The sequence below is a fragment of the Phyllobates terribilis genome, unplaced genomic scaffold (genome assembly GCF_046119375.1).
Source record: "Phyllobates terribilis strain yellow unplaced genomic scaffold, ASM4611937v1 Scaffold_2__4_contigs__length_985480577, whole genome shotgun sequence".
Classification (NCBI taxonomy): domain Eukaryota; kingdom Metazoa; phylum Chordata; class Amphibia; order Anura; family Dendrobatidae; genus Phyllobates; species Phyllobates terribilis.
Genome location: NW_027362762.1, coordinates 686,494,405 through 686,518,387, shown reverse-complemented (window position 1 = coordinate 686,518,387; position 23,983 = coordinate 686,494,405). Strand labels below are relative to the sequence as shown.

At 47.5% G+C, this 23,983-nt stretch overlaps 1 protein-coding gene across 1 annotated transcript in view; it reads right to left on the bottom strand.

Moving 5' to 3' along the window:
• The window catches only part of PM20D1 (peptidase M20 domain containing 1), a 102,518-nt gene that overhangs the window by 28,956 nt on the left and 49,579 nt on the right, over positions 1-23,983 (bottom strand). The window contains exons 7-9 of the mRNA XM_073666948.1: positions 12,528-12,603; positions 11,576-11,637; positions 5,040-5,118 (exon numbers count right to left, since the gene is read on the bottom strand). Coding sequence (XP_073523049.1) covers positions 5,040-5,118; positions 11,576-11,637; positions 12,528-12,603 — 217 coding nt within the window. The remainder of the gene's footprint in view (positions 1-5,039; positions 5,119-11,575; positions 11,638-12,527; positions 12,604-23,983) is intronic.

The window sequence follows — 23,983 nt, the reverse complement described above, 5'->3', positions numbered from 1 at the left end:
TAAGTGGCTAGCTCCGGCCATTTATCCAGATTGGAAGCCCAAAAAGAGCAAGGGTCCAGTGACACAGTCGTGGCTTCAATGTTTACTTGGAGATACTCCTGTACCATCGTCTCTAGGCGTTGACTATGTGTCAGACTTCTTGTCTCCTGTGGCCTTGCAAAGGATGGGCTAAAAAAGTGGTGAAATGATTCCGCAAAATTGATGTTACCAGCAGATACTGTGGTTCTGTTACGGTTTGAGTGCTGAACACTTGACGGTCCCACGGTTGGCAAGTTGGAACTGTGAGATTCACTACGTGCACCACTGGTATTTTGTGGAAAAGCACATGTAAGATTCTGCAACAGTCTCTGCTGATACTCCTGCATGCGTGCATCCCTTTCTATGGCAGGAATAATTTCTGCAAATTTACTTTTGTACCGGGGATCTAACAGTGTGGCAACCCAGTAGTCAGGATTATTTCTAATTCTCACAATTCGAGGGTCATGTTGCAGGTAGTGCAGCAAGAAGGCACTCATGTGTGTTGCGCATCCAGGAGCACCAAGTCCCTGTTGTGTTGGTGGCGAGGTAACAATCATGCTTCCTTCCTCTGTCCTCTCCCCCCAACCTCGCACAACAGAAATGTGATCAAGGTCTCCCTCATCTGATGAGTCTTCCATCAGTTCGTCCTCCACTTCTTCCTGGGCTCCTGCACCTTCCTCACTAGTTTGGCTGCTACCATGCGCCCTGGTAAAACCATCTCCCCCACCCTCACATGCCTGCCGCCTTGGTGCTGCCGACCGTCTGGACCTTGCAGATGTTAGCCCTTCCGCATACAACTCCTCCTCCTCTACTTCCTCCACCTCCTCTTGTGCCACCACCTGACTCCGAATTCTGTTTAACATGTGCTCCAGCATGTAAATCACCGGAATAGTCATGCTGATAATGGCATCGTCAGCACTAAACATCTTCGTCGCCATTTCAAAACTGTGCAGAAGGGTGCATAGGTCCCTGATTTGAGACCACTCCTCCAGCGTGATTTGCCCCACCTCTGAATCTCGTTGGCCCAGGCTATACGTCAGAACGTATTGCACCAGGGCTTGTCGGTGCTGCCACAGTCGCTGCAACATGTGCAGAGTTGAATTCCACCGGGTAGGCACATCGCATTTTAGCTGGTGAAGTGGCAGGCCCAACGACTTCTGTAGAGATGTAAGTCGCTGAGCTGCGGGATGCGAACGGCGGAAGTGAGCACACAGCGACCGTGCCCTCTGCAGAAGGCCATCTAGTCTGGGATAGTGGGCTAAAAATTGCTGGACAACCAGGTTCAACACGTGAGCCATACAAGGCACGTGTGTGACATTGCCCCGGCGAAGGGCCGCACCCAGGTTTGCAGCATTGTCGCACACGGCCTTCCCTGGTTTCAGGTCCAGTGGAGACAACCATTCATGAAATTGGTTCTCCAGAGCTGACCACAACTCCTCAGCTGTGTGACTCACATTTCCCAGACATTTCAATGTAAAAACCGCCTGATGACGTTGAGCCCTACTGCCAGCATAGTAAGGAGGTGTGCAGGATCCCTTCTGCGCAGTTAGAAAGCTTGTGGCATGACCAGACAGGCTTTGGGTGCAGGTGGAAGACCGAGAGGAGGTTGAGGAGGCAGAAGCAGTGGAGGAACTTTGACATAAAGAGGATTGACGCACAACTCGTGGGGACGGCAAGACTTGGACAGCGGCCCCTTGTCCTGCTGTCACCACGACTTGTGGTGAGAGGCAGAGTTGTGTTTGAGGATGCAGTTGTTGACGTGCTTCCAGTACTACGTCTCTGTCCAGGAAGGCGCAACCTGACCTCGTCGTCACTAGCATCTTCCTCCACCTCCTCTGCTGACCTCATCTCTTGGCTGACTGTGGGTTGACAGTAAGTGGGATCTCCAACCTCATCATCATCACCCTGTGCGTTATCACACCCGTCGTCCTCAGAGCCAACCTGTTCCTGCCCTGACAAAAAACTAAAGTTGTCGCTCCAATCAGGTATTTGAGTCTTATCATCGTCTTCCTCATTGTCTCCACCAACAGGAGTTACAGTTTGGGAATGAGGGTCTACATTATGGTCAGAACCTTCTGCGTCTGGTCCTGGATCCGACTCATAAAGATTCTGGGCATCAGTGCAGATCATTTCCTCGTCTGGATTCACAGAAGCGCTGGAGTCGACCTCTGATTCCCAGGCTATAGTATGAATAAACAGCTCTGCAGACTCAACCATCTGTTCTACCTCATACTCAGACGGGCAGCTGGAGATTTGGGAGCTGTGAGGAAGCAAGTGCGATTGGGGTGACACCTTTGAGGACTGGAGTATTTGTGATGTTGAAGTTGATGTGGAGGAGAGCCCACTTAAAGGAGCACTTGATATCCGTTGAAGCACCTGCTGTTTTTGTGCCTCATCTGGAATTTGTAGCGATTGGCGTGGCCGTAAGAAAGGGATCTTATCACATTGTCCGCTAAAAGAAGTAGACATTTTAGTTTGGCTGGAAGATGGTCTTTCTTCTGCAGATGTTACTGTTGCTTTAACACCTACCCCACGGACACAACCTTTTTTCCCAGTTCCCAACACGCCTATTCCCCTTTCCACCAGCAGCAGGCCTTTTTCCACTCATTTTGGTGGTTAACTAATTTACAACTCTGGAGTTGTTTGCACAAAAAAACAATGGATGGGAACCGAGCAGAGCTGAGTGGCCAAACTGTGGTATTAGGCCAAAACTATTGGCTGGGTTAGATGCAGAAAAAAATTATATTCAATTTGCAACGTGATGGAGGTCTGTATAGATGGATTAATAGAACAAGTCCCACACACAGCTAGAAGCCCAATATTTTTTCAGAGGTAGATGCAGAAAAAAATATATTCAGTTTGCAACCTGATGGAGGTCAGTATAGATGGACTAATACAACAAGTCCCACACACAGCTAGAAGCCCAATATTTTTTCAGAGGTAGATGCAGAAAAAAATATATTCAGTTTGCAACCTGATGGAGGTCTGTATAGATGGATTAATAGAACAAGTCCCACACACAGCTAGAAGCCCAATATTTTTTCAGAGGTAGATGCAGAAAAAAATATATTCAGTTTGCAACCTGATGGAGGTCTGTATAGATGGATTAATAGAACAAGTCCCACACACAGCTAGAAGCCCAATATTTTTTCAGAGGTAGATGCAGAAAAAAATATATTCAGTTTGCAACCTGATGGAGGTCTGTATAGATGGATTAATAGAACAAGTCCCACACACAGCTAGAAGCCCAATATTTTTTCAGAGGTAGATGAAGAAAAAAATATATTCAGTTTGCAACCTGATGGAGGTCTGTATAGATGGATTAATAGAACAAGTCCCACACACAGCTAGAAGCCCAATATTTTTTCAGAGGTAGATGCAGAAAAAAATATATTCAGTTTGCAACCTGATGGAGGTCAGTATAGATGGACTAATACAACAAGTCCCACACACAGCTAGAAGCCCAATATTTTTTCAGAGGTAGATGCAGAAAAAAATATATTCAGTTTGCAACCTGATGGAGGTCTGTATAGATGGATTAATAGAACAAGTCCCACACACAGCTAGAAGCCCAATATTTTTTCAGAGGTAGATGCAGAAAAAAATATATTCAGTTTGCAACCTGATGGAGGTCAGTATAGATGGACTAATAGAATGATGCTATGCCCAAAAGATTTTACTTCACTAGGTGCAGTAAAAAAATTGGTATTCTATACACAGGTGGTATATCTTGCAACACAGATAGGCTACTCCACTGACTAACACACTCTGCAATAGGCCAAAAAGGATTAGCTTTGCTAGATTCAGCCAAATGCTGTGAAAAAAACTTGCACTGCACTGGCACAGACCTGCCTGGCAAAAACTGATAGGAACTGATGTAACAGGGTCCTGAAAGGGACTCCAATTACAATTAGTCTTTACTCCCACAATCTATCTATTTAAGAGCACAGACCTGCCTGATAAAAGTCGTAGGAAATGCTGTAACCTAGTCCTTAAAAGGACTGCAATCACAACTATTCCCTACTCCCAAGCTATCTGTAGATTTGTGCGAAAATTGGCTTGAAATTAACAAGGTATAGCGCACACAGCAACAGCGGTGCCGTCTAACACGCAGCTGCAGCAGTGAGAAAATGGTGGCGACGGGGAAAATGGCTTGGTCTTATAGGGCAAGGACATGTGACATACACTGCCAATGACACATGCCCTTGCTTGTGTGAAAAAAAGCACTTCGCTCCGTGTGTGCGCTGCTGATAGGCTGACAGATTGCACCTCCCCACTGCAAATGCGGGAAAGAGAAAAAAAAATGGAGATCTTCATTGTTCCTGCAGAGATCCATCCCCTGCCCCTCCCCCCGCCCCGCTGTACACTCAAACTGCGTATTAACATTAATTTTCAGCATTACTGAGAAAAAATCCAGTTATGATTTTGGTGCACGAACAGTTATCGAACATAACCTCGAACAGCCGAATTTTTCTCAAATTGTTCGTGTTCGCCGAACGGCTCGAACACCGCCCAAAACAGCTCGAATTTGAGATTGGCGAACAGTTCGAGTAGAACAACGCTCATCTCTAGTGTATATCTCGGTCTCTTTGAAGCTCAGCATGTGGCTGAGCTTTGGAAGAGTACCAAGATGGCAGCAATGGGGGCCTTTCGTAGGCCCTCGGATGCTATAGTAACCCATCAGCACCGATGGGAGCTGTTGAGCGTGATCGGCAGTGCGCACAGCATTTAAATGCCTCTATCAAGGGATTGTCAGCAGCGTTTAAATGGGTAACAACCATGGTCTGGAGCTTATCTCCAGCCACGTCTGTTAGAAATACATGCCAGCTATTTAATATTGCCATTATCTGGCCCCTCAATCATGTACATATACGTGATATTGTGTTAAGGAGTTAATACACAAGAGTACCAGGTCTAAGCATTGCATTATAGTAATGGCTCCCACTGATTAGTCCCTTGGACTAATGACAATGTCGCTCATGAAGAAATTAATGACTTTATAACCATACATTGCACAGTACCTTTACACCAGCATTAAAGATGGTTACTGCAGTTGTTGTGCGCACTATAGCATTAGTGGATGGAGTCCGCTCTAGCACTCTAAATAGAAAACGAAAATGACAATTACATATATATATAACATTTTAAATAACATAGAGTGTCCCAAATGTAAGAAAACAGACATATAAAATGAAAACTGTATGGCAGAAGGTGATCCAATTTTAGACACAAGCTGTGGTGAAGGGGGAAACTTGATAGGCCTCTATTTAAGGCCCATTAGGACACCCACCTTCTGTGCATACTGTGCTTCAACTTGCTTCGATCCCTGCTGGGTTCCACTTCATCTGTCCCGCTACTCCTGAGATTCCTGAGTGTGCCAAAGTCCTCGCTTCCCACGTGCCTTCCCGCTTGCTGCACCAACGCCCGGGGTCCATGTGCCCTCCTAGACCTGAGGCTTAGAGGATCCACTTCACTAAGTGAGCCTAAATAGAATCCTAAGACAATGGATCCCAAAGGTGCAGCATCACAACACTGTTGCCGTTGTCTACGGATGATCTGTCTACATTGGTGGTGCAACTTGCTGGTAGCCAACATGAACTTGTCCAGACTGTGTAAAACCTCTCATCTCGCATGGATGGTCTTCTTCAGATTCCTGCAGTTTCACCACTAGCTTCTCAACACCTAATACTCACCTGCCAGACTCAGACTGGAAACCATCTGCACATTTGCCTACTCCTTCATGTTTTAATGGCAATCCTAAGGCTTGGTGAGTTTTCTTGAACCTATGCACTGTACACTTTGAGCTGTGTCCTCAGCTGTTTTATTTCTGACTGGTCCAAAGTAGCATATATTTTTTTATTTATTGTCTTTAGATGCCTTGCCGTGGGCTGCGCCATTGTGGGAGCAGGACGACCCTATGATGCATTCTCTACTATCCTTCCTGACTGCATTCTGTCACGTTTTTGATGAACCAGGTCACTTTCACTCAGCTGTCGATTCCAGTCTGCGGCTAAGACAAAGGATTAACTTAGTGGGACATTATACCATCCGGTTCCGTATCATCTGCTGAATTAGCCTGAAAAAATTACGCTCTCCTGGCTGTCTTCTACACCTGCCTGTCCAGTTGTGTCAATGATTAACTTGCAGGTTGAAATTTTCCCTCTTCACTTGATGATTTAACTTCCCTCACTACTCGTGTGAACTTGTGTTTTAAAGAACGGTCTGGGAAAAAATCTCTGGAATATTGGGTCTCACTTCCAAGATCATCTTCAAAATCCCCACCCAGACTGCCGGCCCATCAAAACCAATGGAAAACTGGTCTGAAGAGATTGTCACTGCCAGAAAGATCCCGTTGACTTGTTTATATTGTGGTGATCAGGATCACTCTCGCACAAACTGTTCCAAACTGAAGGCCATATATGGAAACTTCAAACCCTATGTGAAGAGGGAGGTATAGCCCTGGGAGCTCTGTCCTCCACTATGTTACGGGTCCGGGTGGTCCGGGTGGTGGAACCTCTGTGCTTCGGTGCAAGGAGGGACCAGAGGGGCGTGACTAAGTGCCTACTCGGCCCGACCCAGGTCACATGGCGGCTTAGTCGACTCCATGAACCAAGGAGGGATCGGGCAGGTGAACCAGGTGCCACTCTGGGACCGACCTTGTGTGAGAGCAGGTGACTCCCACGGGTCAGAAGACAAGAACTGACCGGTACAGCGGATGAGCACGGCAGGAAGGCAGACGGGTAGTCCGGGTAGATCAGCAGGCAGGTACGGCAGATAGTCAGACAGGTACTCCGGGTAGGCAAGCAAGCGGGTACAGCGGATAGCCAGACAGGTGCTCCGGGTAGGCAGGCTGGCGGGCACGGCAGGTAACTGGCAGGTGCTCCAGGTAGGCAGGCTGGCGGGCACGGCAGGTAACTGGCAGGTGCTACAGGTAGGCAGGCTGGCGGGACAACAGGTAACTGGCAGGTGCTCCAGGTAGGCTGGTTGACGGGCACGACAGGTAACTGGCAGGTGCTCCAGGTAGGCAAGCTGGCGGATACGGCAGGTAACAGGCAGACTGCCGGGCAGAACTATTAGACAGACTGGCGGGCTGGACTGTAGACGGACTGGCGGGCTGGACTGTTAGACAGACTGGCGGGCAGGACTGACTGGCAGCGGAAGCTGAGGGCTGAAGCAAGTGTTAGCACACGGAATAACAACCTTGCACAGGCACCGCCATTTTGGAGGAGGTGCCTAATATAGGAGAAGTCCTCCGGCCATTGACCGGGGACTCTTAAGGACGGCGCGCACGGCCCCTTCAAGAGGGAGGGAGCGCGCGCGCGGCCCCTTTAAGAGGGAGGGAGCGTGCGCCCTAAGCACAGTGCCCGGGAAGCTGCGCGCGGTGCGCGCCACAGCAGCAGGAGAGCCGGAAGACGCCGGACCAGAACCGCGGCGGTGAGGGGAACGGCATCTCTGCCCGGCATGAGGCAGAGACGCCGATGCTACACACTAAAGATAAATTACTCTTGCCTATGTCTGTCCTCTTTGGTTCCTGTGTTTTTACAGTGCAAGCATTCATTGATTTTGGAGCAGCAGAGAATTTTATGGACTTCTCTTTGGCCTAAATAAAAGGCTGAAAAATCCTTTTGTTTTCTTGCTGACACCTCTAAAACGAATCTCCACAAATGGCTCTGCAATTCGCAGTGGTCATATCCAATTCTGGACAGAGAAGGTAACATTTCAGATTGGTGCACTACACATTGAGGACATTTCTTTTTTTGATGTTGTCCCTTTCTGATGCTCCTGTGCTTTTGGGACTTCCATGGCTATGGCCATGCTCCAGTCATTGACTGGTTGACTGACCAGATTTCTCAGTGTAGTCCATCTTGTTTTCGCAATTGCCTCAAAGCTTTACCCCAGCCACCTCCTCTACCTTCTAGTGAAAATCCCTCATCCCTTTCATGTTTCTCTACTAGTCCTTAATAGATTCTCTCTTATGGTCATGACTGTTTGTACCTCTGACTCTGATCCGAATGTGGAGTATGAAATCAATTGTAAGAAGGTTTGTGGGAATGTTTTCTACTTGATAGACTGAAACACATACGGTTCTAAGTGGAAATAAATGCTCCAATCTTGCTTAAAATTGTGCTTCAACTTGCTTCAATCCTTTCTGGGTTCCACTTCATCCGTCCTGCAGCTCCTGAGATTCCCAAGTGTGTCAAGTCCTTGCTTCTCACATGTCTTCCTGCTTGCTGCACTATTGCCCGGGGTCCATGTGCCCTCCTGGACTTGAGGCTTAGAGAATCCACCTCACCAGGTGAGCCTAAACATGAATTATCCTAAACAGATTGTGCTCACTCCTGTTGAACTAAGCACGAGTGTCATCGTGGAGGATTTGAACCAACTCAACCCAAACAATACTCGCATTACCCACAGTGCAGTTGCCAAGCTTTTTGCCAAATTCCAATCAACAGGTTATGTCCCCAATAAACACAAAACTGCACAACAACAAAAAAAACAGGTCTGGCCTCATTCAGTCTGTAAAAAAAAATCTCTGGAAATGGGAGGTATGCCGTGCCTCAATTCAGAAAATGTCCACCTGTCAATGGCACTCGAACAGAATACAGATGCTGTGACACCTGACCCAAGATGACCTACACCATGAGATAGAATTTGCAGTTTGGCGTCCCTGCGAATCCAGTTGCCACAGAAGTACTGCTTCAGGTAAGGAGGGAGCACTACCCGGGACCCAACCACTCACATCCAACACTACATTACACCTTAGGGAAGGTCCAGATAGCTACTAAGGGAGAGCACAGGCCTGGTCCCTGTCAGGAGGATAGAACTAAGTAGAGGAGGTGGGTTGGAGAAGTAGTTTAGGGGAGCACTGATGGGAGAGTATAAAAGCAGAGTAGAAACATCTAGAAGGGTTCTGAGGAGTAGGCGAGGACTGAGGAGGCGTAAGGTCCAGACGGCGAGGGGGCCCAGTCAAAGGGGCCCAGTAGGAGAGTGAGGAGAGAAGACCGGAGCAGTGAGAGGGGCTCCAGAGAGAGAAAGGATTCTAGGGGCACGGGAAATGCGGAGGCTACCCGTGCGCCAGAGTTCACGCTGACCGTGAAGGGATCAGGCCGTAGTAGGGGACCGGCCCCAGACTAGTGGAGTACTTCAAGACTCAGCTAGCAAACCGGAGGGTGTGGTATCTTCATGTGCCGTAGCCAAAATCCACACACAATCGCTGAAAAGGTGGCCATATAGGACAGAGGGGGCAGACAGGACATTGCCCAACAAGGCCCGCAGCCACTGGCTCGGGACACTGTGTGTGAGGCGCAGGACAGGAGGGCTAGAGCCAGCGCAGAGAGACGACCTGGGAAGGTACTGTAGCGCCCCGAGGGCTCGGTTGCTACAGGGGTATTGCACCTCAACCAGAGGTGTGATATTCCACTCCCAGGTAAGGATGGAGTGTGGACCAGGGCTCAGTTAGCTGCACACACGCATACACACTCCCCATTTCCAGGGGACAGCTCAACAGTGCTCCCATTTTTGCAGGCACAACTGACCATGTCCCTGGCTGGAGTGGGGAGGGGGGAGAGAACCCAGTGGTGTTGGAGCAGAAGGGGACGGTTTCTGGAGCATAGGAAGGAGCTCATTGTGTGCAGGTCACCTGAGCTCAGACACAGAGAAGTAGATAAAAGGTGGGGGCCATCTTAAGTGTGAGTTGAGTAGTGGAGTAGTGAAAGAGAGAGAGCTGACAGGGAGCTGTGGCTCAGCCTGAGCTCAGCTCCATGAGGCAGGCCTAGAGAGAAGGCCGGAGCCAGAGAGAAGAAGAGGAGAAAGAGAAGGAAGGAAGGAGAAGAGACAGAGGAGTGGAAGGGCTCCAGAAACAAGAAGGCAGAAGGGACCCTAAGAGAGCAGAACGGACAGCAACCGTTGCATACCCCATTATACTGGGTGAAAGGGTCAGGCCGTGGAAAGGTACCGGATCTCTAAATTGGTGGAGGCGAATCTACCCTCAGCCAAGAACCGGAGGTTGTGACCATTTATTGGTGCAACCCCCCGCTAAACCTGCTAGGAAGGCACCATATAGGATAGCGGGAAGTGAAGGCCAACGCTTACCCGACACGGTCCGCGGTAGCTGGACAGAAGTCAGGACACTGGTGGGGCACGAGAGGCCAGAGAAAGGACAGAAGGGGGTCCTGTGCCATACTCCTGAATTGCCTGGGGTTGGCCGAGCTCCTCACCTGGTGGACGCAGACCGGCTCGGGCAGTCCTTGCTGACAGAAGTGACTTGGATATCAACTGTGAGTAAAAGACCCTGGACTGCACCATTGGACTCTGTATGATTTATGCTGCGCCTGCACCATCACCCCCAGCATCCACCTACATTGCCCTGAGGCTACACTCTTCCCGTGGGGAGTTATCCTACCCCTGTGCTGCACACTAACACCAGCCTCAGCGGTCTGCCTCGCAGCGGCGGGTATCTCTGACCGCAATCCACAGGTGGCGTAGTTGGACATTCAAAATCTATAAATAGACTGCCACAACATTGGTCTGACCGCCCTGAGCCACGGGACAGGGTTGCCACTACTACCCCCATCAGCTCCGTACACTAGAAGGCCCGGTTCCGGGTACCCCACAGCCCAGGGGGCAAGTCAGTACACAAGAAAGGGGTCCCGTTCAAGTGCACCCAAGTTATCTGAGAGTTGGCTGGATCACTTCCCCGGAGAACACAGGACGACGTGGGCAGATTTAACTGGCTGCAGCGGTAACCTGTAACTGCCTAAAGAACTGTGAGTAAAGCCTGAAGACTGCACCCCACTGTGTCCTTGATTTATTGCTGCATCACCGCCCCTGCACTACCCTGTCCTTGCCAACAACATCTACCTCAACAAGTCCTATATACTACCCTGGGGCTTAGCTCTGCCCGTGGAGAGCTGCACTATCTCTGCTGCGTCACCATCAGCCCCAATTGACTCTTTTCTTAGTGACCGCCCTGGGCCACGGACCGGGTCACTGCCACCTTGACTACCCAAAGAAGGCTACCGAGTACTCCACGGCCCCAGGGCGCGCGTCAGTAGCATAGATGACACAGTAAACCTTGTTCTCCTTATTAGGTGCTGTGATGACAAGAAGTTTGGCAACTGCACTGTGGGTAAAGGGACTCCTGTTTGGGTGGAATTTTTGAAATCTTCCAGGATGACACATGTGCTTCGTTCACAAGAAATGAGGACAATTTCAACACATTCTGCTTGTGAATGTGCAATCCTTCACATCGCTTGTACAGAGGAAAAAAAATTATGTTAATGTAACTTTTTCATTTTCATGAAGCACACCGTTTTTTTTGGTGTAATTTGCAATCTTTACCTTTCCCATTTGAAAAACTCAAGTTGAATCCAAAATGATGGCATTCATGACTACTATGTTGGTGACATGGCCTATCGGGTTTCCCCCTGACCCCACAGCTTTTTTCTAAAATTGGGTTACCCCCTGCCAGGCAGTTTTTTATTGATATGGGTGTTTCCTAACTTTTGAAACACTCTGTATATGATACAAGTCTGCACTTTGTGACTGCACTTCTTACCTACTGATGATTGGAGAGAAGAGCCAGAGGTTGGCCATCATGACATTCAGTGGAAATGCAAACTGTAAAATACAGATTGACAATCACAATGTATATACACGCACAAAGCAAATATACTGTCATGATGCTTTACTGCCCTACATAAAGTTACAGTTTTCTAAAAAAAGGCATTTTTTTTCCAGAAATGCCACTATTTTTTTTTCTACTCCAAACTTTAGCAGCCATTTTTTTATTTTTTAAATTTACATTGCTGTATGAGGCCTTGTTTTGTGCAGGTGAAATTGTATGATTGCTTTATGTTTGGAAACTTATAAATTACTGATTGATTTATATAATTATCTTTTTCAATGCAGATATAGAAAAAGGTGTACATTGGTATTTTTCATATTCTATACAGTTCACATTTTACACACTCTGTTGAATTAATTCCAAAGTTTATTACAAAATATTTGCAGAAGAAGAATCATTTTTTGCATTTTTATTTTTAAATAAAAAAGAATCATAAAAGAGCTTTGGGGGACATAATCAGTGATGTAACCTGTCCTGTTATTGCCATCCCATACAGTAAGAAAATATAATGCACTCTAGGTTAAAAAGTAGTTTCTTCATTGAATTGAATGGCCCAATTCCATTCCAACAGAATGACGATTGCGACAAATGTAACAAATGCCATTTAAATCCCAAATCTACCTCCACATATAATATTAGTATAAGGGGGCAGACAGTATTTCTAGTGCGAGGATCGTATTGCAATCCTCGGACAGACCGTCAGCTCTCCTGACCTGAGAGTGACAGCTGCATAGAAATACATCACACTGTCACGCTCAAGTCAGGAGAGGTGGCAGGCAGGTCCGTGCACTGCGATGTGATCTTCGCACGAGAAATACGTCCGTCTGTCTGCGCTCTTAAAAGGTGAATGACATTGATATTGTAAAGGAATTATAATTCTTACCTCTCCTGCCAGATGCTCAAACATGGAAGCCTCTGGACCTTCTCCAAACATATTTGGCATAGGAATTCTCTCTAATCTGTGTAGTTAAAAAAAATTGCAACATTGTAACAGTTTAATAAAAAACAAGTAAATTGATAAGAAATAGTCCGGTTTTAGGAAACAAAGCATATTTGTTGAAATGTGAAAATTTCTTATGGTTTTCAAGATCTTCACTAGTGGTCATTCAATGGTAACCTTTAGGCCATGGCCCCACTATCAGTATTAGGTCAGTAGTTTTTCTCAGGAGTGGGAGCCAAAACCAGGTGAGGAACAATCAGAGAAAAGGTATAATAGAAACAAGTCACCAATTCTGCATTTATCACCCACTCCTGGTTTCGGCTCCAACTCCTGAGAAAAAATACTGATCAAATACTGATAGTGGGGCCGTGGCCTAATAAAAACAAAGTACATTTTGGTCATGTGATGCTCACAACTGGTACAAGTCCATGACATGAGAATTTAACTCCTTATCTGAAATTAAATTATAAAAATTCCCATTCAATGACTACACTCTCTGAGAAAACTATGCCTGTTGCAATGCTTTGGCGGCGAAAAACTGTTCATACTATAAGGAAACTATCATCAAAAAATAACCTATTGTTTACTGCAGGTTTTTGTGCTAAATGTTTTTTTTTTGTCAATGTTTTTTTGTCCGTATCACAATCTGTATTAAAAATAAAAAAACATGCAATTTTCACACTGGCCACTGGGACTTATTTTAGTTTTTAACTTCCTGTAGTTTCAGCAAATCCACATGTACATTAATCAAAATGAACAGACCCCGATCTTCTCCTTAAGGCCACAGCCCCACTATCAGTATTCAGTCAGTATATTTGCTCAGGAGTCGGAACGAAAACCCACTTAGGCTAGGGTCCAGGGCCGGCTCCAGGTTTTTCTGGGCCCCGGGCGAAAGAGTCTCAGTGGGCCCCTTTAATACATACCACGATTCATGATGCACAGATACCGCAGAGAAATATATATATATATAGTACAATGCAAAGATTTCACTTCTTACATTACATGAGTGATATCTATTGTAAATTCCACAATAGCTCAGAAACCAGCGAATTGCTCCACACAGAATACTGGCCCCCATATAAGGCCCCATACGGAATACTGGCCCCCATATAAGGCCCCATACGGAATACTGGCCCCCATATAAGGCCCCATACGGAATACTGGCCCCCATATAAGTCCCCATACGGAATACTGGCCCTCATATAAGGCTCCATACGGAATACTGGCCCCCATATAAGGCTCCATACAGAATACTGGCCCCTATATAAGGCTCCATACGGAATACTGGCCCCCATATAAGGCTCCATACGGAATACTTGGCCCCCATATAAGGCTCCATACAGAATACTGGCCTCCATATAAGGCTCCATACAGGATACTGGCCCCCATATAACGCTCCATACAGGCTACTGGTCCCCTTATAAAGCTCCATACAGGATACTGGCCCCCATATAACGCTCCATACAGGATACTGGTCCCCTTATAAAGCTCCATACAGGATACTGGCCCCCATATAACGCTCCATACAGGATACTGGTCCCCTTATAATGCTCCATACAGGATAGTGGCCCCCATATAATGCTGCATGCAGGCTGTTAACCCCCACATAATGCCCCATACAGGCTGTCCTCCCCCTTATAATGCTCCATGCAGGCTGTTACCCCCCACATAATGCCCCATACAGGCTGTCCCCCCCCTTATAATGCTCCATGCAGGCTGTTCCCCCCACATAATGCACTATGCAGGCTGTCCCCCCCCCTTATAATGCCCCATGCAGGCTGTTCCCCACCTTATAATGCCCCATGCAGGCTGTCACCCCTCCTCTTTATAATGCCCCATGCAGGATGTACCCCCCCCTTTATAAGGCCCCATGCAGGATGTCACCCCCCCTCTTTATAATGCCCCATGCAGGATGTCACCCCCCCCTCTTTATAATGCCCCATGCAGGATGTCACCCCCTCTCTTTATAATGCCGCATGCAGGATGTCACCCCCCTCTCTTTATAATGCCACCCCCCCTCTCTTTATAATGCCCCATGCAGGATGTCACCCCCCCTCTCTTTATAATGCCCCATGCAGGATGTCACCCCTCCCTCTCTTTATAATGCCCCATGCAGGATGTCACCCCCCCCTCTTTATAATGCCCCATGCAAGATGTCACCCCCCCCCATATTATGCCCCATGCCTCCATACATTAAAAAAGAAATAAAATCAAATACTCACCTCCCTCCTCCTCACCTGCTGCCCGCTGCTCGGGTCCGGACTCCAGCGTTGCCAGCGTCTTCCCGCTCTGCGCTCCCTGTGACGGCTCAGGGGAGCGCGCGGTGGAAAGACGTCACCGCGCCCTCTGACCTGAGACATCACAGGGAGCGCACGGCAGGAAGACAGCGGATCTGCGGAGGCACTGGGAGAGGTAAGTATCTGGCTGCCAGGGCCCTGAGCAAGCGGAGGAAAAGGGAGAGCGCTGACACCGCTCTCCTCCGCCCATAGCCCAGCGGGGTGCGCGACTGCCAGTGGGCCCCCCTGCCTGCTCAGGGCCCCGGCACTTGCCCGGGTGCGCCGGGTGCTGACGCCGGCCCTGCTAGGGTCACACCCGCTATTCTCTCATCTGAGACAATCAGGTCAATTATTCAAATCACACTCTGATCATAGTGCGATCCGATTCTCTGGGATAAGGAGAAGATGAAGAAAAGAAAAACACATCTTCTGATTCTGAGAGTCTGTGGAAATCTGACTGCACTCAGAGGGCACAAGTGTTTATATTGAAGCATCTAGTGAGCGTGTACAAAGTTCATTGTGAAGGGAGGGGGCAACTGCCAGCTGTGCCATCACCTATTCTGACTGAAGTGTGCTGTGTATAGAGGTGTTACTTATTACTGTAGTCCTGCTGATAAGGAAAATGCAGGGCAGGAAATATACATAGTTACATATAGTTTATAAGGCCGAAAAAAGACAAGCGTCCATCCAGTTCAGCCTATTTCTTGTGCACTGCAGCTATTCCGCAGCGTTGATCCAGGGAAAGGCAACAAAAAACCATGCGGTATAGGCCAATTTACATCATTGAGGAAAAATTCACTTCCCGACACCAATCTGGCAGTCAGATTAAATCCCTGGATTAATTAACTATCACTAAGCATAAGATGTAATTTTATTGTTCTCCAGAAAGGCGTCCAGGCCTCTCTTGAACTCATTAAGTGAGTTGGACATCACCGCTTCCTCTCCCAGAGAGTTCCAGAGTCTCACGGCTCTGACCGTAAAGAATCCCCTTCTATGCTGGTGCAGGAACCTCCTTTCCTCCAGACGCATAGTGTGCCCCCTCGTCTTTGTCACCATCCTTGGTATAAACAGGTCATGGGAGAGATCTCTGTACTGCCCCCTGATGTATTTATACATGTTTATGAGGTCTCCCCTAAGCCTTCTCTTTTCCAATGTAAATAGGCCTAATTTTGACAACCTCTCTGGGTATTCTAGTCCCTCCATTCCCTTTATTACCTTAGTCGCCCTCCTTTGTACCCTCTCTAGCTCCAATATGTCTTTCCTGAGCACCGTAGCCCAGAACTGTGCACAATATTCTAAGTGCGGCCTTACCAGCGCTTTATACAGAGGAAGAACATTGTTCTCATCATATGCCCCTATTCCTCTTCTGATGCATGCCATGACTCTATTTGCCTTTGCAGCTGCTGCCTGACACTGGGCACTCTAATTTAATTTGCTATTAACCAAGACGCCCAGGTCCTTCTCCATGTCAGATTTCCCCAATGGTTTCCCATTTAATATGTATGGGTGACTGCTGTTTTTCTTTCCCATGTGCATGACCTTACATTTATCGGCATTGAACCCCATTTGCCATTTTTTGGCCCAACTCCCCAATTTATCTAAATCCTCCTGTAGCTGTGCCCTATCCTCATCTGTATTAACTACTTTACAAAGTTTAGTATCATCTGCAAATATTGCTATTTTACTATGCAACCCTTCCACTAGATCATTAATAAATATATTAAATAATATAGGGCCCAAAACAGACCCTTGAGGCACCCCGCTAGTAACCCTGACACCCCCTGAGCTTACTCCATTGATAACCACCCTCTGCTTTCTATCACTCAGCCAGCTATTTACCCACTTGCACACATTATCCCCCAGACCAAGCATTCTCATTTTATATATCAACCTTTTGTGTGGCACGGTATCAAACGCTTTGGAGAAGTCAAGGTATACAACATCCACTGACTCTCCCCGGTCCAGCTGTGAGCTCACCTCCTCGTAGAAGGCCATCAGGTTTGTTTGGCAGGAGCGATCCCTCATGAATCCATGTTGATATGGAGTTAGACAGTTATTATCATTAAGATATTCTACAATAGCATCTCTAAGAAATCCTTCAAACAATTTACCCACAACAGACGTTAAGCTGACTGGTCTATAGTTCCCAGGGTCACTTTTAGACCCCTTTTTGAATATTGGTACCACATTTGCTTGGCGCCAGTCTAGTGGGACAGTCCCTGTCCATAAAGAGTGCTTGAATATAAGATACAGTGGCCTGTCTATCACATTACTTAATTCTTTTAGTACCCGGGGGTGTATGTCATCTGGGCCTGGTGACTTGTCTATTTTGATATTATTTAGGCGTTTCTGAACTTCCTCCTGGAAGTCTAAATAAGCCCTAGTGGCAAGTATGAAAATTCCAAGATTACTAACTTTGTTTTTGTAATAATTGTGATATAAAAATAATTTCAAAAATTTCAACAAAATACATGAGCTCTAAGGGGTAACGTTTCTCCTTGTGGAGAGTGACATACCGGCTCTGGCATGCCAATGTAAGGAGGCTTATTCGCCAGTGCAATGCTCCTCTGGACAATTTAATATGCAAATTGCCTCTTCAGAGAGGAAAAGGATTTGAACTCTATAGCGCCACCTGTTGGAAACAGCAATCCTTCAAGTCATTTTCGACCCTTTAACGAGGCTTGCAATATGACTTAAGATAAAAGCCAAATCAGAATCTCAATTTGCAGGATACAGTCGATAATGACTTGTAGGTTTGCTGCTTCCAACAGGTAACGCTATAGAGTTCAAGTCCTTTTCTTCTCTGAAGAAGCAATTTCATATTAAATTTCCCAGAGGAGCATTGCGCGGGTAATAAGCTTCCTTACCTTGGCATGCCAGAGCCGGTATGTCACTTGAGGCCTAACATTGTCTTCCTTGTAGCTTATGAAACGTTGGCGAGGGACGGCCACAGGACGAGGGGTACAGCAACAATCAGCAGACATGCACAAATATTAAATAATATATTTTAAATATTTACTAAACAGTTTATAAAAAAAAAAACAAAGGAAAGGATGGTAGGTAAAGAGTGAATAAATAATAAATACAATCACAGCAATTCCTCTCAATAACACCAAATAAGAGTATACACAGGTACAGTTAACAGAATTAACAGTTATAAGCCAGCAAAAATACATGTGATTAACCCTTTCTATGCATAAAGCCATAAAACAATAGTGTTGTGCCAGTACTCTAGTAATCACCTATTCGAAGCAGTTTTTGAAGTGTCTCTTACAGAAGAGGCCTTTTCTCCTAACTAACTACACCTCCATACAGTTATATATGTGCATAGGCGGATTATAATGAGGGCAATCCGGGCTACCGCCCGGGGCCCCGAGCCTGCAGGGGGCCCCCGGCTCCGGGCGGGGTGTCTAATGCCGGACTGCCCTCATTATATGTGCGGGCCGCCACGGCACATACCGGTAGCAGTGGCGGGAGGGGGGGCCCCGGACCGCTCCCCCAGCAACGGCCGCCGCTACTTCTTCATCGGCCGGGCCAGCACTGCAGCAGTTAACTTCCCTGTGCTGGCCCGGCCGCGTCACTGCTAGGAGACATGGCCCTGTGCGCGGCCGTGTCTCCTAGCTCTGACGTCACGCAGTGCGCGCCCGGCCTGCACTGCTGCAACGGAGAAGATATCATTGTGTGATGTCTGTTTGTGTGTGTGTGGGCAGATATCATTGTGTGATATCTGTTTATATGTATTTTTGTGTTTCAAATGTGTTTATGCGTGTATGTATAAGTCTGTATATGTTTGTGTGTGTGCGTGACTGCATGCGGCCTCCTGCTGAGTATAGTTGGCGCCGTGCGGCCTCCTGCTGTCTCTGGGGGGGGCGCCGTGCGGCCCCCCGCTGTGTATAGATGGCTACGTGCGGCCCCCCGCTGTGTATAGATGGCTACGTGCGGCCTCCCGCTGTGTATTGATGGCGCCGTGAGGCCCCCCTCTGTGTATTGATGGCGCCGTGCGCCCCCCCGCTGTGTATTGATGGCGCTGTGCGGCCCCTCGCTGTGTATAGATGGCGCCGTGCGGCCCCCCGCTGTGTATAGATGGCTACGTGCGGCCTCCCGCTGAGTATAGATGGCGCTGTGCGGCCTCCTGCTGTCTCTGTGGGGGGCGCCTTGCGGCCTCCCGCTGTGTATAGATGACTACGTGCGGCCTCCCGCTGAGTATAGATGGCGCTGTGCGGCCTCCTGCTGTCTCTGGAGGGGGCGCCGTGCGGCATCTTTACTCAGCAGGAGGCCGCACGTAGCCATCTATACACGTATACTCAGCAGGAGGCCGCACGTAGCCATCTATACGGTGCCATCTATACACAGCGGGAGGCCGCACGGCGCCATCTATACACAGCGGGAAGCCGCACGGCGCCATCTATACACAGCGGGAGGCCGCACGGCACCATCTATACACAGCGGGAGGCCGCACGGCGCCATCTATACACAGCGGGAGTCTCAGTGCTTTGCAAGAGCAGTCAATAAATTCTGCTTGACTAGTTCTGAGCACCATAAAGTCTGGTTCGCTTCTAACCTGCTGTCTTCATTTTCAGCTTGCTGAATTCTAACTCATTTACTGTCATTCGAGACGATGCCTTTGCTGGTCTCTTTCACCTTGAATACCTTTAAGTGCTCCACTTAATGTCATATTTTTGATTCTGTTCTTCATCTTTTGGCATGTGCAATTGTATGAGCAAGGATTCATATGAATTTATGACCTACTTAAACCTTGGAGGACCTTAAATTTTATTCAATCAAATTTTTTTCCAGTTTAAAACTATGGGACATATATGTGCCTTGGTCCTCAAAGGGTTTTTAAAGGGGCTGCAAACATAAATACGAAAAAAATAATTCAATTAGTGCTTTTTGTGTTCACTTAATCTTTATTTGAAGTCCATTTTTTTTATATACCTTGAAATTAAGCCCTACCCCATGGAATGAAGCCCTACCTACATGACATCTGAGAGCTACATGGATCCCGCTTGTGAGGTGCCTGTCCGTCACTACTATTCAGTTTTAGGGTCCACTCACTAAGCCATATATTCTCTCATGCAAGAGAATAGGGCCAATTATGCTAATGACACTCGGCTCAAACTCTGTCAGAGCTTCAACTGAGTGTGATCCGATTCTCTCGCAGCACAGATATAGAGAAGATGGAGAACTTAATTTCTCCACCTTCTCCATAGTCTCTTTGAGTGTTCATCGGACTGCACTTGGATGACATCCGAGTGCAGTCCAATGTTTTACGTGCACCCATAGACTTGTATGGGTGCACATGGTCCGAATATCGAATGAGATTATTTTCTCATGCCAATAATCGCAGATCTGCACTGTCCCATAGTATAACATAGGACCGAGTCCTATCCGATAAAACATCACATAGCATTCGGCCGTGTTATACGACAGTGTGAGCGAGCCCTTAGAGTCAAGGAATATTTACATGCAGATGATGATATTACTCTCCAAGTGTATATTTTTTTATACGAGTTCATAGTAAATGCTTTGCCTTTTTGACATGTGATCAACTAAAGAACAAGAAAGATTTAGGACCTCCCCTATAGAGAAACGGAAAATAGTTTGGAGGACTTGCATGTCCTTTTTTATTTATTATGAGAAAATCATAAAAGATCCCGTTTTTTAACCATGCTGTGACTTTCTGCTGAGGGAGAGAGCTGCCCTATTCAGAGTCTGTAATAAGACCTGCTGACAAAAGTGTTGAAGATACAGTCTAATGTGAATTAACAATGAAAAAAGTTAATTTCACAAATGGCTTGTATTTTTTTTAATACAAACTTTTTTGTGTTTACAGCTCCTTTAAAGGGAATCTGTCATCAGGTTTTTGCCACCTAATCTGAGAGCAGCATAATGTAGGGTTAGAGGCACTGATTCCAGTAATGTGTCACTTACTGGGCTGCTTAGTGTTGTTTTGATAAAATCATTGATTTGTCAGAAGGTAATTATCACTAGATGACTAGTAAGTTCTGTAGGACCCCACCCCCATCACTGATCAGTAGATTTCTGTGTACACTGAGCATGGGCAGAAAGCTGCCAATCAGTGGTGTGGGCGGGGCTATACAGAGCGCAGCATTCAGAGAGCTGCTAGATCTGCAGCAGATAAAACGGTGATTTTCTCAAAATGACAACAAGCAGCTGAAAAAGTGACACATCGCTGGAATCAGGGTATCTGCCCCTATATTGTGCTGCTCTCAGATGGGGCAGCACAATTAATATTGTGCCAAATTAATTTCCCGTGAACTATCACATGATTTATCACAGGGGAATGTGAAATGTCACGTGATAAATCAGGTGGGGGGGGGGGGCCGCACCTTCTAAACTGCCCGGGGCCCTTGCTACACTTAATCCTCCCCTGTATATGTGCATATATATATTCAGCTGTAAGATGGTACTGGTATGTCCTGAGACTGAAGTGGATGGTTTCTTGCTGGGCTGAGTCCCGAATAATCAGAAACACTGACTGTAATCTCTTAGAGAATACCGATCTCTCTAACGCAGGGCTTTCCTAAGTTCTTTGAAATAAGGCCTCACGTGGCCTAGACCAAGATGCTGTGTCTTTGGTTATCCTCACCAAGACATGTAAAGCTGAACAACGTGTCCCGGACTCACCAAAAACAGATCCAGAGTCCTACCTCTCTATCCAGACCTTTTTCCAACGATGCGTAGCTTCACTGTCCTTTAACATCCCTAGCAACAGTCACCAATTGCCAAATCCCTGCGCTGCAAATCTGGTCTCTCCGCTGCCCTCTACTGGCCACATCATATACAGTACAGACCAAAAGTTTGGACACACCTTCTCATTTAAAGATTTTTCTGTATTTTCATGACTTTGAAAATTGTACATTCACACTGAAGGCATCAAAACTATGAATTAACACATGTGGAATTATATACTTAACAAAAAAGTGTGAAACAACTGAAAATATGTCTTATATTCTAGGTTCTTCAAAGTAGCCACCTTTTGCATTCTCTTGATGAGCTTCAAGAGGTAGTCACTGGAAATGGTTTTCACTTCACAGGTGTGCCCTGTCAGGTTTAATAAGTGGGATTTCTTACCTTATAAATGGGGTTGGGACCATCAATTGTGTTGTGCAGAAGTCTGGTGGATACACAGCTGATAGTCCTACTGAATAGACTGTTAGAATTTGTATTATGGCAAGAAAAAAGCAGCTAAGTAAGGAAAAACAAGTGGCCATCATTACTTTAAGAAATGAAGGTCAGTCAGAAAACTTTGAAAGTGTCCCCAAGTGCAGTTGCAAAAATCATCAAGCGCTACAAAGAAACTGGCTCACATGAGGACCGCCCCAGGAAAGGAAGACCAAGAGTCACCTCTGCTTCTGAGGATAAGTTTATCTGAGTCACCAGCCTCAGAAATCGCAGGTTAACAGCAGCTCAGGTTAGAGACCAGGTCAATGCCACACAGAGTTCTAGCAGCAGACTGATCTCTACAACAACTGTTAAGAGGAGACTTTGTGCAGCAGGCCTTCATGGTAAAATAGCTGCTAGGAAACCACTGCTAAGGAAAGGCAACAAGCAGAAGAGACTTGTTTGGGCTAAAGAACACAAGGAATGGACATTAGACCAGTGGAAATCTGTGCTTTGGTCTGATGAGTCCAAATTTGAGATCTTTGGTTCTAACCACCGTGTCTTTGTGCGACGCACAAAAGGTGAACGTGACTCGCCCCCTGGGCCGTGGGGCACTCGGATCCGGGCAATAGGGGGGAACGATGGGAGTAGTAGTGGCAACCCGGTTCCGTGGCTCAGGGTGGTCAGGCCAATGGTAGTCTGCTACGTGCTTCAGATAATGTTCGACTACGCCACCCATGGATTTGCGGTCATTAGGTACCGCCGCTGCAGGGCAGACCGCTGGGGCTGATGGTGGGTGCAGCTGAGGTGGTGTCACTCCCCACGGGAAGAGTGCAGCCCCAGGGCAGTGTAGTGGATGGTGGAAGTGATGGTGGTGAGAGTCCCAGTACCGGTAGTGCTGGAGGCGCAAAGGAGCACACAGACAACAAGTTACAGTCCAGGGTCTTTACTCACAGTTCATGTGCTCCGGGTCACTTTGGCACCGGTAGTGACCGCCCGAGCCGTGCTGCGTCCACCAGGTGTGGGGCTTGGTCAACTCCCAGGCAGTTCAGAAGTATGGCTCAGGACCCCCTTTTATCCTTTCTCTGGCCTGCCTCACCAGTGACCCACTTTTGTCCGGCTGCCGCGGACTTGTGCGGTTAAACGTGGGCCCCATCCTCCGCTGTCCTATATGGTGCCTTCCTAGCAGGTTTGATGAGGTGTCGCACCAATAGATGATCACGACGACCGATCTTTGGCTGAGGGTTGTTTCTCCTCCACCAACTTGGGATCCGGTACCCTTAATCTGCCTGACCCTGCACCCTGGATTCTCGTGGGGCCTTAGGGTCCCTTCCACCTTCTTGTTCCTGAGCCCTTCTGTTTCTCTGTCTCTCCTTCTCTTTCTCTGTTCCTTTCTGTTCCGTTCTCTTGGAGCTGAGATGAGCCAAAATCCCAGCTCCCCTTCACCTCCTCCTCGGCCTCTCACTAGACCCTCCTGGAGTAGAGCTCCTACAGAGCCTCTACTCCCTGTCTTCTCCTCTGGCTGAACTGACCCAGAACTAAGATGGTGCCCACCTTTTATACCTCCCTCTGACCATGAGCCCAGGTGACCAGCAACCAATGGTCTCCTACCTACGCTCAGGAACCAACCCCTATCTGCTCCTACAGCACTGGGTGTTCCACCCCCCTCCCCACTACAGGCAGGGACATAGTCGGTCGTGCCTACACTTATGTCTAGTGGGAGCACCGTTGAGCTGTCCCTCGGAAATGGGGTGTGTGTGCTGTATGCAGCTAACTGAGCCCTGGTCCATACTCCATCCTTACCTGGGAGTGGAATATCACACCTCTGGCAGAGGTGCAATACCCCTGTAGCGGCCGAACCCTCGGGGCGCTACATTCCCCCCTGGTAAAGCACAGCACGTCCTCGGGCTGGAAAAGAGCAAAAACAGATAATTACAGGACATGCAAAACTTTTTCAATAACTTTTCACATCAGAAAACAGGTAATACGGTTCAA